We start from the raw sequence: 15,759 nt of genomic DNA on the forward strand, positions 1-15,759 counted from the left end.
ATTATGGTATATATGTATAACCTGTATTATGTACTTCTGTATGTAGAGAAGTCTCATGATCTGCCATCTGCAAGATGGTGGCCCAGGAAATCTGGTGGTGTAATTCCAGTACAAATCCATAGGCTTGAGATTTATGCGAGCCAATGATGTAAGACCCAATTCAAGTCTGAAGGCCTAAGAACTAGGAGTGCCGATATCCAAGGGTAGGAGAAGATGGATGTCCCAGTTCAAGCAGAGAGCAAATTCACCCTTCATTCACCTTTTTGTTCTATTTGGACCTTCAAAGGATTGGATAATGCTCACTCATATTGATCTTCTTTATTCAGTCTACCAATTCATGTGCTACTCTATTCCAGAAACATCCTCACAGATACATCCAGAAATAATGTTTACCAACTATCTAGGCAACCCTTAGCCCAGTCAAGTTGACACATAAAATTAGCTATCACAAACTCTGTGAGATAAGTACTAAAATAGAAACAGAGAGGATAGCTAACATGCTCATAGTTACAAAGCTGGCAAGTGACAGAACCAGGATTTTAACCAAGGCAGTCTGATTCCAGAGCCCATGCTATTAACCATCATACTATAATGGAAAATAAACTAGACTCATAGTACTCATTTTTAATTTTTTTTTTCGACCTTGGGACACTTATAGTTGGGTATAGAGGCAGGTAGTAGACATTAAACAGATCATTTCAATATAATGAATGCTAAGATATAGACATACACAGGATGTTGTATCTTTATTTCCTCCTTCCTTCACCACCTATGTGGTTGACTGTGACTTCGTTCTGAGAATAAAGAAGTGATTAATTATGGGTTGTGCCATTTTGCTGAGCATATGACAGACTTGTTGGAGAGTCTGCAAAGATGACCTAGGATAGTAGTTCTCAAACAGAATGCAGTAGGGGAGATTCCTCCTCGCCCTATCCCCAAAGGACATTTGACAGTGTCCGGAGACATTTTTGATTGTCATAACTGGAGAGATGCTAGTGGCATCTAGTGGGCAGCAGCCAGGGATGCTGCTGAACATCCTACAATGGACAAAGACAGCCCCCTACATCAAAGAATTATCTGGACCAAAATGTCAATAGTGCCAAGGTTGATAAACACTGATATAAGTTTTCTATTGTCACCACTTCTATCAATCCACATGGAAACAATTAACGGAAGGAGAACAGCTTTAGAATATATTTCTGATAGTTTTAAAATTCTGAAGAGAATGTCCTACTAGACTGTATTCTCCAAGAAGCCAGAGACTCTGTCTGCATTGCTGATGTCAGAACTAGCACAGTGCCAGGTACATAGTGGTTGTTCAAATACTGTTGCTTGGGCTGAATTGATTATGTCACAGAGGGTATAAAGTATGAAATGAACCAATCAAATCAGAAACACTGTGGAAACAAATGCCTAGGTGTGTCTGCATATGCCCCAAGCACAGGGTAAATGCTTAATAAATGTTTGTTGAATGAATAGATGAATAGTTGGAAGAATTAATGAATAGAAACTTGAAAGCCCTGGAACACAGGCATTTTTCTCTTTTAGCTATTGAGGAAAATGTCTGGAAATGATAGGTGCTTGAAAAGTGAACAGGTGGGTATATATACATGATGTTGAACAACATGACTCAGCTTTTGTGTAACAGTATATGAGACTGGAGTAACATAGGTAACATTCCCTCTTTCCTCTACTGTTAGCTTCTTTCTTGCTCTTTTTCAGCCTATACAGTCATATACCACTTAATGGTGGTGACACATGCTGAGAAATGTGCCATTAGGTAATTTCATCATTATACAAACATCATAGAGTGTACTTAAACATATCTAGATGGTTAGCCTACTACACACTTGGGTTATATGGTATCCTAGGCTACAAACCTGTTCAGCATGTTACTGTACTGAAGTATATCTAAACATAGAAAAAGTAGGTAAAAATATGGTATAAAAGGTAAAAAATTGGTAAATCTGTATAGGACACTTACGATGAATTGAGCTTGCAGAACTAGAAGTTGTTCTGAATGAGTCAGTGAGTGAATGGTGAGTGAATATGAAGACCTAGGACATTACTGTACACTACTGTAGACTTTATAGGCACTGTACACTTAGGCTATGCTAAATTTATAAAACAACATGAGATTAAATCAAGCATAAGAGATTATGATGCAATCAAGAGACACAGTAAAGCCTAAGAACAGGAAACAATAAAAGTATAGTATAATAAATATATAAACCAGTAACTTAGTTGTTTATTTTTTTCAATTTTATATTTAGATTCCTTATTCGTAATAGATAAATTAATATAAAGGAAAATGTTTTTTCTTTTTTTTTAATAATTTTTTATTTTTCAATTACAATCGACATACAAATTATATTAATTTCAGGCTTACAACATAGTGATTAGATATTTTTATAACTTACAAAGTGATTACTCCAATAAATCTTGTACCTATTTGATACACAGTTACATACACAGTTATTATAATATTACTGACTATGTTCCCCACAACTATTTTTTTCTAAGCTTTATTGAAGTATAATAGACAATTTAGTTGCTCATATTTACATTGGATGAGTTTTTTCAGTTATAGTCGGCATGCAATAATATATTAATTTCAGTTGTACAGCATAGTGATTAGAGATCTATATAACTCATGAAGTGGTCACCACACTAAATCCAGTACTCCTCTTCTCCCTTACATATTTTTTACATCATTGATTACTTTCCTTGTGCTACACTTTATATCTCCATGACTATTTAGTATTTATCCATTTGTACTTTTTATACCTTTGCCCTTTATCACTGTCCCCCCACCCGCTCCCATTTAGTAGCCCTCAAAATATTCTCTATATGTCCGAGTTTATTTCTGTTTTAGTTGTTGTTTATTTTGTTCTTAAGATTCCCCATGTACATGAAATTATGTGACATTTGTCTTTCTCTATCTGACTTATCTCATTCAGCACAATACTCTCTAAGTCCGTCAAGGCAATATCTTTCTCCACCTCCTTCCTTTTAGTCTGTGTGTCTTTTAATCTGAAGTGAGTCTCTCGTAGGCAGAGTATATAGGGGTCTTGTTTTCTGATCCATTCAGACACTCTATCTTTTAGCTGGAGCACTTAATTCTTTTCCATTTGAGGTACTTGTTGATAAGAATGTAGTTATTACCATACTTTATTCATGTTTTTGACACATGTTTTTCTTCTTAAAGAAATCCCTCCAACATTTTATGTAGTAGTGGCTTATTTTTGTCTGGGAAGCTCTTTATCTGTCCTTTGACTCTAAATGATAGCTTTGCTGGATAAAGTATTCTTAGTTGTAGATCCTTGGTTTTCTTCACATTGAAAATTTTGCGCCAAGCCCTTCTGTCCTGCAGTTTCTTTTGAGAAATCAGCTGCTAGTCTTGTAGGTGTTCTCTTGTAGGTTCCCTTGCTTTTCTCTTGCTGCTTTTAAGATTCTCTCTTTGTATTTAACTTTTGGCATTTTAACTATGATGTGTCTTGGTGTAGGCTTCCTTGGGTTCATATTTTTTGGAACTCTCTGGTCTTCCTGGGGTTTTATGTCTATTTCCTTCACCAGGTTAGGGAAGTTTTCCACTATTATTTCTTCAAATATATTTTCAACTTCTTGTTCTCCCTCTTCGGGTACCCTTATGACACAGATGTTACCCTTAATTTTGTCTCTTGAGCTTCTTAAATTATTATTATATTCTTGGTTACTTTTTTCTTGCCATTCTGATTGGGTGTCTTTGGCTTTCCCATCCTCATATATCAGTGGTTTGGTCCTCTTCTTTATCCACTCAGTTGATTCCCTCTAATATACTCTTCGTCTCAGATACTGTGTTCTTCATTTCTGACTGGTTCCTTTTTATAATTTCCATGTCAATTTCTATATTTTTTATCTCTTTGTTAAAATTCTCACTGAGTTCATCTACCTTCCCCTAATTTCATTGAGCATCTTTATAACCAGTGTTTTGAACTCTGCATCTGTGAGATTGCTTGACTCCAATATTCTTGGATCTCTGTTCTATTCTCTCATATGGTTTCTGCTTCTTTGTCTTCCCATTTTGGCTGCCTTTCTCTGTCTGTTTCTATGTACTAATCAAAGCTCTTAAGTGTCCTGGTCTTATTAGTGTGGTTTTATATAGTAGGTGTCCAGCAGCACAGTCCTGAGAGGGGTTCAGCTGCAGGCCAAATTAGCCCAGTCTGTGTCATCTGGGGCCACCTCTTAAGATTCAGTGAGCAATCCGTAGATGCTCTGCTTATAGGCGCCTTAAGATGCCACATCAGAAACTGCAGTCAGCTGCTACCAGTGTGAGTCTTGGCGCTGCTCAGCAGGTGGTGCAGGACTCACACCTAGATGTGGCTTGGGTGGGGCCAAGAATTGAGAGAGGCAAAGTTTCCAGGAATTCTCAATCTGTTATCTGGTTCAATGATGTCTCAGCTATGGGGGTACTGAGTCCACAACTGGGTCAGGGGAGGGCTCAACAGAGGAGCACTTTTGCCCGAGAGAAAGCCTTGCCTCTGGCCCTAACTCCAACAATTCGGTATCCCCCTGTAAGTCCCTCTGGTCCCCCAAGCAGCCAACCTGGCACTGGTGCTCAGAGCAAGCAAGTCTGTCACCGTGAAAGTCCAGTTGTGGGCATGGCCCCTTTAGGAGGAACGTCTACACCTGCCGGCTGCCATAGTTTCTGTCCCACTCAGCCCCTCAAGACAGGACTGGGTAGCTTAGTGTCTTTGCACCCTCCTACCTCCAACCCTTTCAGGGTGATTTCTTATTTCTCTCCCTAGTTGTAGGGCTTCTGTTCATCTAGACGCCAGGTGACTCTGCTTGCTGTTTACTCTGTTTCCGTCACAACTTTGATGTGGTTGCAAGAGGGGATGAACAAAGCTTCTATCATCTATGCCATTTTCCCCAGTCTTCCCCATAGTTGTTTATTATTATTGAGTATTATGTATTATACACAATTGTATATGTGCTATACTTTTATATGAGTGACAGTGCAGTCACATAAAAAGCTTTTTTACACCAGCATCACTACAAACATGTAAGTAACATGTAAGTACAACATTAAGATTGCTACAATGTCACTAGTTGATAGAAATTTTTCAGCTTCATTATAATCTTATGGGACTACTGTTGTATACACAGTCCATCATTGATGGAAGTACCGGTATGTGGCACATAAATGTGTGTATATATATAGTTAGTTCTTCCTATCCACAAAAAGGAGTCGACAAGCCTCCCCCTTCATCTCGCATCTTCTAACTATCATCTTTTTTTCTCTTTCCTTAACCAAACCTAGTTTTTTAGAGCTGAGGCTTATATAATTTGGGGTACCTTGATGAAAGAAATAAGAGAACTGTAAATACAAATAAAAACAAAAATGAATTTAGTTAGAATGAGAAAAGAAATCCCATGTGTCACAGTTTTAAAAAGATGACAAATACAAATATTACTAAAGCCAGAAAAATAACTTAATTTTTTTCTTAATTAAATGTCTTCAACTTCTATAATACTTTGCCACTAAATAACTCTGGCTCCCATTCACTTCAAACCTTGTTTCTCTTCTACTCCTCACCTACTGCTGGAAAACTAAATTGAACCAGTAGAAAACACAAGCCCAGAGAGGGGACATGATTTGTCATTATTTTATTTGAAAATCTACTGGGCCAGCCTCAGTGTCCTTTTTCTTTATCATCTGAGGTAGAACTAGATGAATTATAAGCAACATTCCCTGCCCCCATGACCACTTTTCAATCTCCAACTTTCACTGAATTACTGATTAGGAGGCCAGGCCCTCTGATAAAGACCATAGTCACTCCTCTCAAGCAGAAATCTCTTCCTTCTTCCCTGTTCCAGCAGCCTAGGCCAAAGCCTGGGCTACAGGGCATCTCTGCCTCCTTTAAGATAGGTATCACTCTGACTCTTGTTGGCAGGTTGTTCAGAACAGCTGGTTGTGGTCTCTGGGAGCAATGTGAGTCTTCAAATCTGCAATTTGCCTGATAAATACAAAAAACTCACCTGGTTTTACACTGACATCCAGAAGATTGTAGAATGGGAGTCCAACACGCCTAAGCCTCGCTACTTCAAGTCTAAATTTAAGGACAGAGTCACATTCGATCATCAAAATGGCACACTCCACATCTATAAGGTCCAAAAAGAAGACAGCAGCACCTACCTCCTGAAGATATTAAAGGAGGCTGGGACTGAAGAGGAACGAAAGATCTTCCTGAAAGTGTTTGGTGAGTTTGGGGAATCAAAAGGCAAGTTTCCACTCTATGGTCCTGGGTGGACTAGCAGGAAGCTGCTTGGGGATCATGGAGATCATGGGGGCTCTCTCTGGGAAGAGGAGAGAAAAATCCCAGGACTGCCTTTATTCAATTCTCCTTGAGCCAGTTTCACTTGGGAGTGAGCCTGGGCTAGCATAACCTGAATCGATAGCCTTGGGACATTTAAAAACTCTTCTGTTAATGAGTCTAAGATTTAAAGAGAAGGAAAACAAAAAAAGATGGTTTCCTCTCTATTCTCTTCATGCTCTGCTGTAATCAATCCAGATCAATTCTAAGCTCATCTTAATAATATATCTGAACAAAGACTTTATCACACTAAAGGAAAAAGATAGAAAAGATAAAGATGGAGCAGGAGCTATTAAGGAAGGTTTTTCACCTTTCAGAATGGGCGAAACAAAAACTTACCCTAATAGTTGCAGCCTAACCAGTATATATGGAATAAGGACTAGGACATTATACTTGGAATCAGACAGACTTGGATTAAAAACTCTGGTCATTCACTTGGCTATATGACCTTGGAGAACGATCTTAACATCTCTGTGCCCATATTAGGTAAGTTTCCTTACTATGGCAAGGAAACTTACCTATGTAGCTTTAGCAAAAAAAGGAGAATTTAAGAAACTAGGACTATTTAGAGCTATTCAAGGAGCTTAGAAGATTCAGGAAGGGCTAAAGGGGAAGAAGAGTGAGAACTAGGGCATTCCTAGAGTCCTCAGCCTCAGAAATCTGTAGACTGTGTCTATGGATCCTTGCCATTAACGTGACTTATCTCTCAAAGTCTAGACTTTAGTATCTCAGTTGAAATTCTCAAGAGAGAGAAACTGATTAACCCAACTTGGTTCAGGTATGTGTACCAGATCGAAACATTTATGGCCAAAGGGGTCAGGTTATAAAGCAGAAACGTGGTTCCTGGGGAGGTCTTTCTGGGTTGAAGAAAACAATTGTTAGAGAAAAGGGGCTGGACAAACATCCAATAGAGTCTCAGAGTCTTGTGTTCCTCATCGTATTATGAGGCTAATTATATCTATCTTATAGGATGTTATGAGAATCAAAGAAGATAATTTTTAAAATGCTAAAACAGTGCATATGAAAAGTGTTGCATATATTCAGGTCCAACCAGCCAAGTAGTCTCTGTTCTGAGAGGCCTGAGTCCCCTTCTTACTCACTTACCCAACGTCATATGGCCTGAAAATTCAGGAGGTCCTGGGAACAGGAAAGGATCAAAGTCTCTTACAGTGGTGTTTAAAAGAAAAAAAAAATCCCCAAATTTGTATTAGTTACCAATTTATGTGGTAAATACTCCCATCACAGCCAATTCTAAGCTACTAATGGTTTCACAATCAGCTTGCAAAATTTCTGATTCTTTTAAAATCCACAAACTGGTTTGGCTTCAGCACATCTGCTTGTAGGTAAGACTCTCAGGATGTGATTAGCAGAAAAATCATCCTTTAGTCCAGCCCAGAAATTTCTGATAGCTCAAAGAGGGCATCTTGAAATCCAGACTATACCCACTGCTTCAATAAATCCCACCCACAAAGTGCTCAGCGCTGTGCTGCTCACTGTGGGGAATGCGGAACCTATGTAAGACATGAGGCTAGATCACAGGAAATGGTGGGAAAAAAACAGTATAAAAATTACTCAGATAAAGTATGTAAGGGAAATTGAGCAATCTGAGAGGGTTTTACAGAGTAGATGAGTCTACATTTTAGGACACCAGCCCAGTAGAGCTCTTATTGCCCCTCCACACACACATGTAACCCGGAGGAAAGCTCTTATCTGGTTAATTCTCTGCCACATTTTAATCCTGTGATGTCTGAGCTGCACTGGTGCTGCAGATGGTTTACCCTTGACCAGAATGAAAAGACCCCAAGGGATTTCAGGTAAAGTGACCCTAGCAAAGAAAGGAGTAGACACTGGGATTACTTTTCCTCCCATCTGTCAGCAGGATTACAGCAGTGATGATGATGTGACCTCTAACACACTCTACCTAAAGCACTTCCTCATAGATAATGTCGTTTTGTATTACTGACATTGTGCTATAGGTACAGTCATTTTACAAATGAGAAGGAAATTCAAGGGGTTAATTATCTTACCTAATATAACTCCACCAGAACTAAATCCAAGATTTAGGCTGGTCTCAATTCAGCTAGTGTTTTGTCCTTTCTATCTCATAACTTCTCCATCCATTCATCTAACCATTCATCAGATATTTATGTGGCAGGCACTACTTTAGACACTGAGATACCAAAGTTAACAGATGCAGTGCTATTGGTAATTGCCAGGATGGGCTAGGGTTTACATGAGATTCTCTGTAGCTCTGCCAGAATCCAGGAGAGGGCTTTGCCATGTGCAGAGAGGTACCTCTTACCCCAGTACTCTTGCTGAATCTGATTCCAAGAGCCCTTGAAGGACAGAAGGGCCAAGGTGCCAACTACAAGCTATTGCTAGAGAAGGAGCCTTAAGCAGCTGAGACAGTTGAGATACTAAGTCTGACCCTAGCCTATCTCTTTGCCAACACATTCCTCTTCTTTCTGGCCTACAGATAGTCATAAACATATTCTGTTTCTGGGTACATGACTCTCCCTCTTGGATCCAGCTTACCTTCACCCCAAGGAGTAGCTCTTTCAGTTCTAAGCCTCAGGGAGGGCAAAACTACTCCCTCTCTCCCTCTGTAGGACTTTTTTCTCCATAACTCTGCTTCCAGAAACACTCAGCCCCTCCCTAGCTTCCTCTGTGCTTTGTAGGCTAAACCCTCATAGCATAAATGCCTCATAAATGCATAAATCCATTGTCTCATCTTTTATTATCCTCCTTATCTTCAGATCCTGTATCTAAACCTGTCATAAATATTACGAAGATAAAGGAAGTGAACAACAGCTGTTATTTGAACCTGTCGTGTGTGGCCTGGGGCCAGTCTCTCAACTACACCTGGTATAGGGACTCAGGGCCCTTTCCAAAAGAGCTCTGGAGTAGTAAGCTTGTGATCAATGTTGAGCCACAAAACTACTCCAAATTTTACATCTGCCAAGTCAGCAATCCTGTGAGCAACAAGAATCGCACAGTCTACTTCACTTCAGCCTGTGAACAGGGTAAGAAATATTACCAAGGTTGCTGATGAGGGCACGGGGTAACTAGTTTTCTCCTGAATGAAGAAAGGTGTGGGGATCCTATTCAGCCTCCTGGCACAGAACTTAGTGAAAAATCACAAAGGCATGTGGGAGACTCATGTTCTTCTCCTAACTCACCTCCCAGTGAGCTCACCTCACCTTTGTGGAGCTCAGTGTCCTAAACTGCGAAGGGCAGTTGCACAGGATATCCCCTCACTTTGCCCGTTCTAACAATGCATGGTCCTGGAATGTAAGGCCAGTGTAATTGTAAGGCAATCTGAGATATCAGGGTGAGCAGAGAGAAAAAGGGCAAGCAGGAGAGCAAGCCACACATTGTTGAGCAGGTACATAGAGGGGTTTCTGGTAGATAGCCTAAATCAGTGAAAGAAGGAGGACCAAGGAGATGAGCATGGGTGTGAACAAAGTAGACAGGAATGAGAGCTTTATCCTAAGGTAGAGACTCTCTGCTCTTTCCCAGATGTGTGCTCCTTAATGAATTTAGACAGGCATGTCCCTCTTAAACAGACAAAATAAAAGTGCTTATCTCATGCTATTGTAAGGATTGGATGAGACAATACGGACAACCTAGCAGAGTGCCTGACAAGTCTCCAAAGAAGGATAGCTAAATCAGTCGCAGTCAACCTTCAATTCAGGAAACACTAGGGTTTTTGAGACCCTCCCCCCTACCTCCTAAATTTGGATCACTATTTCCAGCATTCTGGACTTTGTTACTCTCCATACCCATGAAATCTCATCCTGAGCCCTGGTGTACATATCCTTCTAGAATAACTCATACCTGTGATGCCAACATTTTCCTGAGATCCCTGTCATGCCCAGTCATCAGGGACCATGGCCCCCAAGGACATTGCTATTTCATGGTCTTCCTGGACTCAGTCTAGTCTCTCACTTATGCTGATTACTTCTGCAGTAACATGTGGATTATGGAACCTGTATGCTCTTCTTTCTGGTCATGTCTCTTCTACTCTCTCCTGTTATTCCTTGCTTTTCTAGTACCTCAGACTCAATATGACAGTTTGGCATCTGACCTTGAGACCACAAGTTGACTGGGCAGTTCCAACTCTGCCTTTATATCAACACCACATCCTGCAATTGAGGAAAAGGAAGACACACAATCTCTGTCCTTTACAAAATGAGGATCGCTGCTCATTTGTAGAGAGAATGAAAACAATATCAATGTTTTACTGATGGGCAAAACCTGTCTTGTCATTTTTTAGCCAATCCAGTTATCCTAGAAAAACATCCCTAATTTCCCTTTCTTATTTGATCATTCATTTTCTCCTCCTGTTATTTTGCACTTCTTCTCCTCTGCCCCTTTCTCCTCTACTTGGATCTGCTCTCTTCTCCTGTTTTTATTCTCTTTTCTTCCCTTTCCTCCCTATGTCTCTTTTCCCTCCCCTTTTTTCCTCCTAGTTGGTACATATGGCCAGCGGAATGGAGAAACAGAAAGGGGAAGTAGTTCTTTCTTCCCTAAGGTCAGCTGTGCATAGCATTATATGGCATAGTCTACACCTGAAGCTCTGCCCTAACCTCATTGCTGTCCAGTGAAGGAGAGTGATTTTCCCCCAGGCCCATAAACATGCAAGGGAATCTGCAAGCACAGGACTCAGTTGAGACAATGATAGTTAAGGGATTTCTTCATTCTTTATGCTTCACTTCTGAGGAGATTGAGTCACTCTTGGAAAAAGATGTCTCAGGTACACCAGGACTGGATTCATGGAGGAAACACTCTCTCCTGTTCCCATGACAATGTCCATGCCCCCACCCCTTATCAACCCATTAATCAAGACACCTAGGTGTTTGCTCTTTCAGCCCCAGCCTCTGGAGTAGCTTGGATTGCAACATGGCTAGTGGTCATGGTACTCACTGCTCTTGGGTTCCTATTGACCTGAGATGAGCTCTCTTAACTCAAGAGTGAAACTCCAAGACTGCAAGATCTTGCCTTCATCAGCAACCATGCTCTTAACCTGGACAGAAGCTCCGGCTCTATGGATGGAGGAAGACTGTCATTGAGGCATCTATAAGGATCTTCAAATAAACTTTTTAAAAAGCATGGCTAATGTTTTATATCTCTCAGTTGTTTTCTAATACAAGTGTATAGATACACATGATTCTTCCCAAGAAAAAGTGTGATCGATGTTGTCTTGCTTAAATAAATATTTGATTTAATGGTCAAGGTGGATTCCTGAAGTTGCCCCACATCTGTCAGACAATGCCAGCTCCATCAGCCTGGACAAACGAGCATCGAGATACTAATGGGAAGAAGGTGGGACTGGAGGCTCCTGTGTGTCAGTATGGCTAAGGAATTAATTTGTGCCGTCTCGGACTCTTGCTCCCATGTCCATGCCAGTCCTCCTTGGGTTCCAGCACTCCTAAATTCCCTCTTCACCAAGTTCTGGCCTCCATCCCTGTGGTTTGCTTTTTTCTGGCCCCTCTGAGAAATATACTTTTTAGATCTCCTGGGAATGTGGGGTCAGGCTTACTCCCCCAGAACTGATTATGCAGCTTCACCACATATGAGGGTCCCTCTCAAACTTTTCAAGGGAAGCTGAGTTCCCCCTCCTCTTTTCATCATTCTTGCTGTGTGGGCAGCTTTTCAAGTCTGAGTTGTGCCATGAAATCTAATAAAACTATTAAATCGACAAAATGTTCTCACCAGGGTCTTCCTTTATATGAAGGTAGGAGGCCCACCACTGAGATCACACCTGGAATTTTTTCATATGTTTTTTTCTTCCAAGGCTCCTCATTGGCCTGGAGCTGAGAGGGTCGCTAAAGGGTAGGCTCTCCCTTCAAGGAACTGCCCCACCACACACCACTTTCCCTTTATACCAAACTAGCCTTCCCTACATCCAGTCCTCTGTGGCAGAGCAATGCTGTGTCTTCACCAAACCCTTTCATTTTCTTCCAGGGCTGTGATAGTTCATTTCAAGTGTCAACTTGACTGGGCCATGGGGGTGCCCAGACATTTAGTCAAACATTATTCTGTGTGTGTTTGTGAGAATGCTGCTGTGTGAGATTAGCATTTGAATCAGTAGACTGAAAAAAGGAGATTACCCTCTCCAATGTGGATGGGCCTCATCCAATCAGTTGTTGGCCTGAATAGAACAAAAGGTCTCACCTTCCTACAAGTATGGGGTAACTCCTGCTTGACTGCCTTCATGTTGAGGCATTTGGTTTTTCCTGCCTTTGGACTCGGCCTGGAACTACACTGTCAGCAATCCTAGGTCTCTAATTTGTTGACTCAGATCTTGGGACTTGTAAGCCTCCATAATTAGATGAGCCAATTCCTTATAATAAATCTCTTGTGTGTGTGTGTGTGTGTGTGTGTGTGTGTGTGTGTGTGTGTGTCCTGTTGGTCTGTTTCTCGGCAGAAGTCTGACTAATACATGGGCCAATAGCAAAACTCTTTTTCCTAGTTCCCTTTCATCTAGCTGGAGCCATGTGCCTTGTTTTAGCCAATAGAATATAGGTGGCAGGAAGTGAGGGACTCAGAAGTGAAGCTACATAATGCAAGGAGCCTGGGTCAAAGCCATTGCTTAGCTGCCTGGTCTATAGTGGACATGTATGATAAGATAGTTTTGGTTTTGTTTTTAACCACAAAATAGCCTGGGCTTTCTAAGAAACCCACCCTCTCCCTCAGCCCAACCTTACCTCTAATCAGCTTCCATCCTCCGATCAGACTATCTAGGTTCCCTTTCTATACGCAGTGTCCTTCCCTTTTCCCTCACTTTTTCTTGGCAGAAGAGGGAGTTTCAGGGAAATACACACACACACACACACACACACACACACACTTACACACACACACACAACAAAAGAGCATTTCTGGGGGACTCAGTAAGAGGAAAGAAATGTCACTGCATATCTCAAGTCAACATGTCCCTCAGTTGCCAAGGAGCAGGTACACTTCTCCAGGCAGCATATTTCTATTGGTTCCTTGCTTGGAAACCTGAGACCAGTCCCACCTCAGACAACAACTGTCCCCTGCCTCTTCCATTCCACAAGGTGGTGCCAGATAGACAATTTGTGGGGCTCAGTGAGAAATGAAAATGTGAGATCCCTTGTTTAAAAAGCAGTAAATAAGTGTCATTAAATGTACTAAAATAAAACTTTTCTCTTTCTTCTACAACCTTACTCTACTTGGGATGATTTTTTAATTTGCTGTTTAATGTTGTTCTACAGAAAAAGAAATTAAAATTCTATATCATATTATGAATTTTACTGTTTATATAGGGCAATGTCAGTTTTGAATGAAATATAAGAACATTTAATTTGTATGTGGAATTATTGAAAGTACTCAATTTATATTTTGTAGCTATATGCATATATATTTTGTTCTTACCAAAACAATGGAAATACTGCAAAACACTAACTTAACTGTTTTTATTTTACTTCTTGATGCACACACATTCTGCTAACATTGTATAGAATAGAGTGGCTAACATAACACAATTTATTTGTACTTGCTTTGAGTCTCATTCAATTCCTATATACCATGGGTTCACTGGATTCTGTACTCATGGGTGTATCATGAATGCTACATGTGAATGGAGCAACAAGGAACAGTAGTTGACATGCATACTGCCACATCTTTGCTCATGAGCATGCTCCGTTGTTTCAGAGGAGTTTAAAATACAAGTTAAAAGATAAAATTATTAAGAATTTCAAGATGATGAAAGCAGAGTATTAAACAAAGTACAACATCCCTCTGAGCACAGGGCCCTGTTTGATAGCACAGCTCACATGCTGTTGAATTCAAGTTTGCCTCAAGGACACCTGATACCCTAAGCCAAGACAATTACTTGTCTGGGAGTTCTAGTATAGATCAAGCCTGAGTATCATGCGCTCCCCTTCCCCTTATATATTTTCCCGCACATCAAACTTAGTGGGCAATTCAGTGAACTCAAGCCATTTGTCTTTGTAAAGAAGATATTCCAGCATTTGCCCAAAGTTCTCACCATGAACTGGTCTGAGGACAAATTGTTCATGTGGTCCCTTGGCATGGTCTGGCCAACCTGCAGCACTGCCCTCTGCTGGCTCTCACTGTAGCACATTTAAGTAAAACTTAAAGCCTTGGATTAAATCAGTGCTTCTCAAACTTTCATTTTAATTGCAGCAAATCACCTAGGGGTCTTGTTAAATGAAGATTTTAAGTGAGGACCAAGGTTCTGCATTTCTAATGAGTTACCAGGAGACTCAGATGCAGCTGGCCACGTACTACTGTTCGAGCAGCAAGGCACACGACCGCTCCAGGCTTCCTGCTGTTCCATTAGCTTGTAGTTCCAGGTCTGCCCACGGGACTTCGTTCTTTCCTCAACTTCCTCCCCTGCTTGGCTCCTGAATATCACTCTCCTTCCCTTCTCAAGTTAAAATTTCCAGTGATCTTTCTCAGGTTCCCATGGTCCCCAGGTGTACTGGCTATATTTCCAGGGACCAACTTGTGTCAACAGGCAGCAGCACTAGGTGACACATGGAAGGTTTGCAAGGCCAGGAGCACCTGTGAACTGAGAGACTGCAGCCTTCATATCTGGCACTGCACAAAGAAACAGCTTGAATTGAGATCTGGAACGAGACCAGGTAGGGGCCCACATAAATTAGACCTGGACCCTTAGATAATGAATTAGTTCATTCCTTACCTATATTTACTGAGTGCCTGGTCATGCTGTGCTAGGAGATACTTAATGAGAACTATCATTGACGGAGCCCGTCTATGTGTCCGGCTCTGCGCTGAGCTCTTTACCCAAAAGCTCTCCTTTAAAGAGTGGGGCCTGGTATTGGGAGAGAAAGTCTTGTCAAAATTCTTCTTTGGGAATTTCAATCTTAAATGGCTTCCTTGACTGTGTTTATTCTATACAATTCTTGCTGAGACCGAAGAAGTCTTACAAAGGTTCGATCTTTTAGACTCACTTCTTGTCCATGAATAACAGGATCCACCACCTTCAGTACTTTTGGGCTATGTTCAAGTGCATTTGTTGAAGTGGCAGACCCTGAACATGGAGAGGTGTGCTCTCCCCTACCCCGACCTCCTCCTCCTCTCTCTCTCACCACCTTCTCAGGAGGAGGGGGAGGGGACAGATTTAGTCCAGAGCCACCTGCACCAGCTGGAATGTGGTAACCACAGGCCCTTGTTCTCTTTCACTAGCTGCTCTGCCCAGCCCCCCGTGCTCCAGCATGGCAAGCTATAGCTAAGTTCTTCTGCCCAGTCTCCTTCCCCTGACCTCTTAGTCTTTCCTCCTCTCTCATTCACCATCTTCTCTCTTTCCAAATTTCTGTCATTCTCATTTTCTGTTTCCATCATCTTCTTGTATCTTATTCTTTCTTTCGTCTGTTTCACCACACCCAGC

At 41.1% G+C, this 15,759-nt stretch overlaps 1 protein-coding gene across 3 annotated transcripts in view; it reads left to right on the forward strand.

Annotated features, from left to right (window-relative positions):
* CD48 (CD48 molecule) overlaps positions 1-11,591 on the forward strand; it is a 31,172-nt gene extending 19,581 nt beyond the window's left edge. For 2 of the 3 annotated variants that reach the window (XM_039839944.1, XM_039839946.1), the window contains 3 exons: positions 5,937-6,242; positions 9,113-9,379; positions 11,212-11,591. In XM_039839944.1, the coding sequence (XP_039695878.1) occupies positions 5,937-6,242; positions 9,113-9,379; positions 11,212-11,312 (674 nt within the window). In that variant the 3' untranslated portion in view covers positions 11,313-11,591. The remainder of the gene's footprint in view (positions 1-5,936; positions 6,243-9,112; positions 9,380-11,211) is intronic. The other variant, XM_039839945.1, reaches the window with a different exon arrangement.
* Positions 11,592-15,759: the final 4,168 nt, after the last annotated feature.

The sequence above is a fragment of the Pteropus medius genome, unplaced genomic scaffold (genome assembly GCF_902729225.1).
Source record: "Pteropus medius unplaced genomic scaffold, Ma_sr-lr_union100, whole genome shotgun sequence".
NCBI classification, from domain to species: domain Eukaryota; kingdom Metazoa; phylum Chordata; class Mammalia; order Chiroptera; family Pteropodidae; genus Pteropus; species Pteropus medius.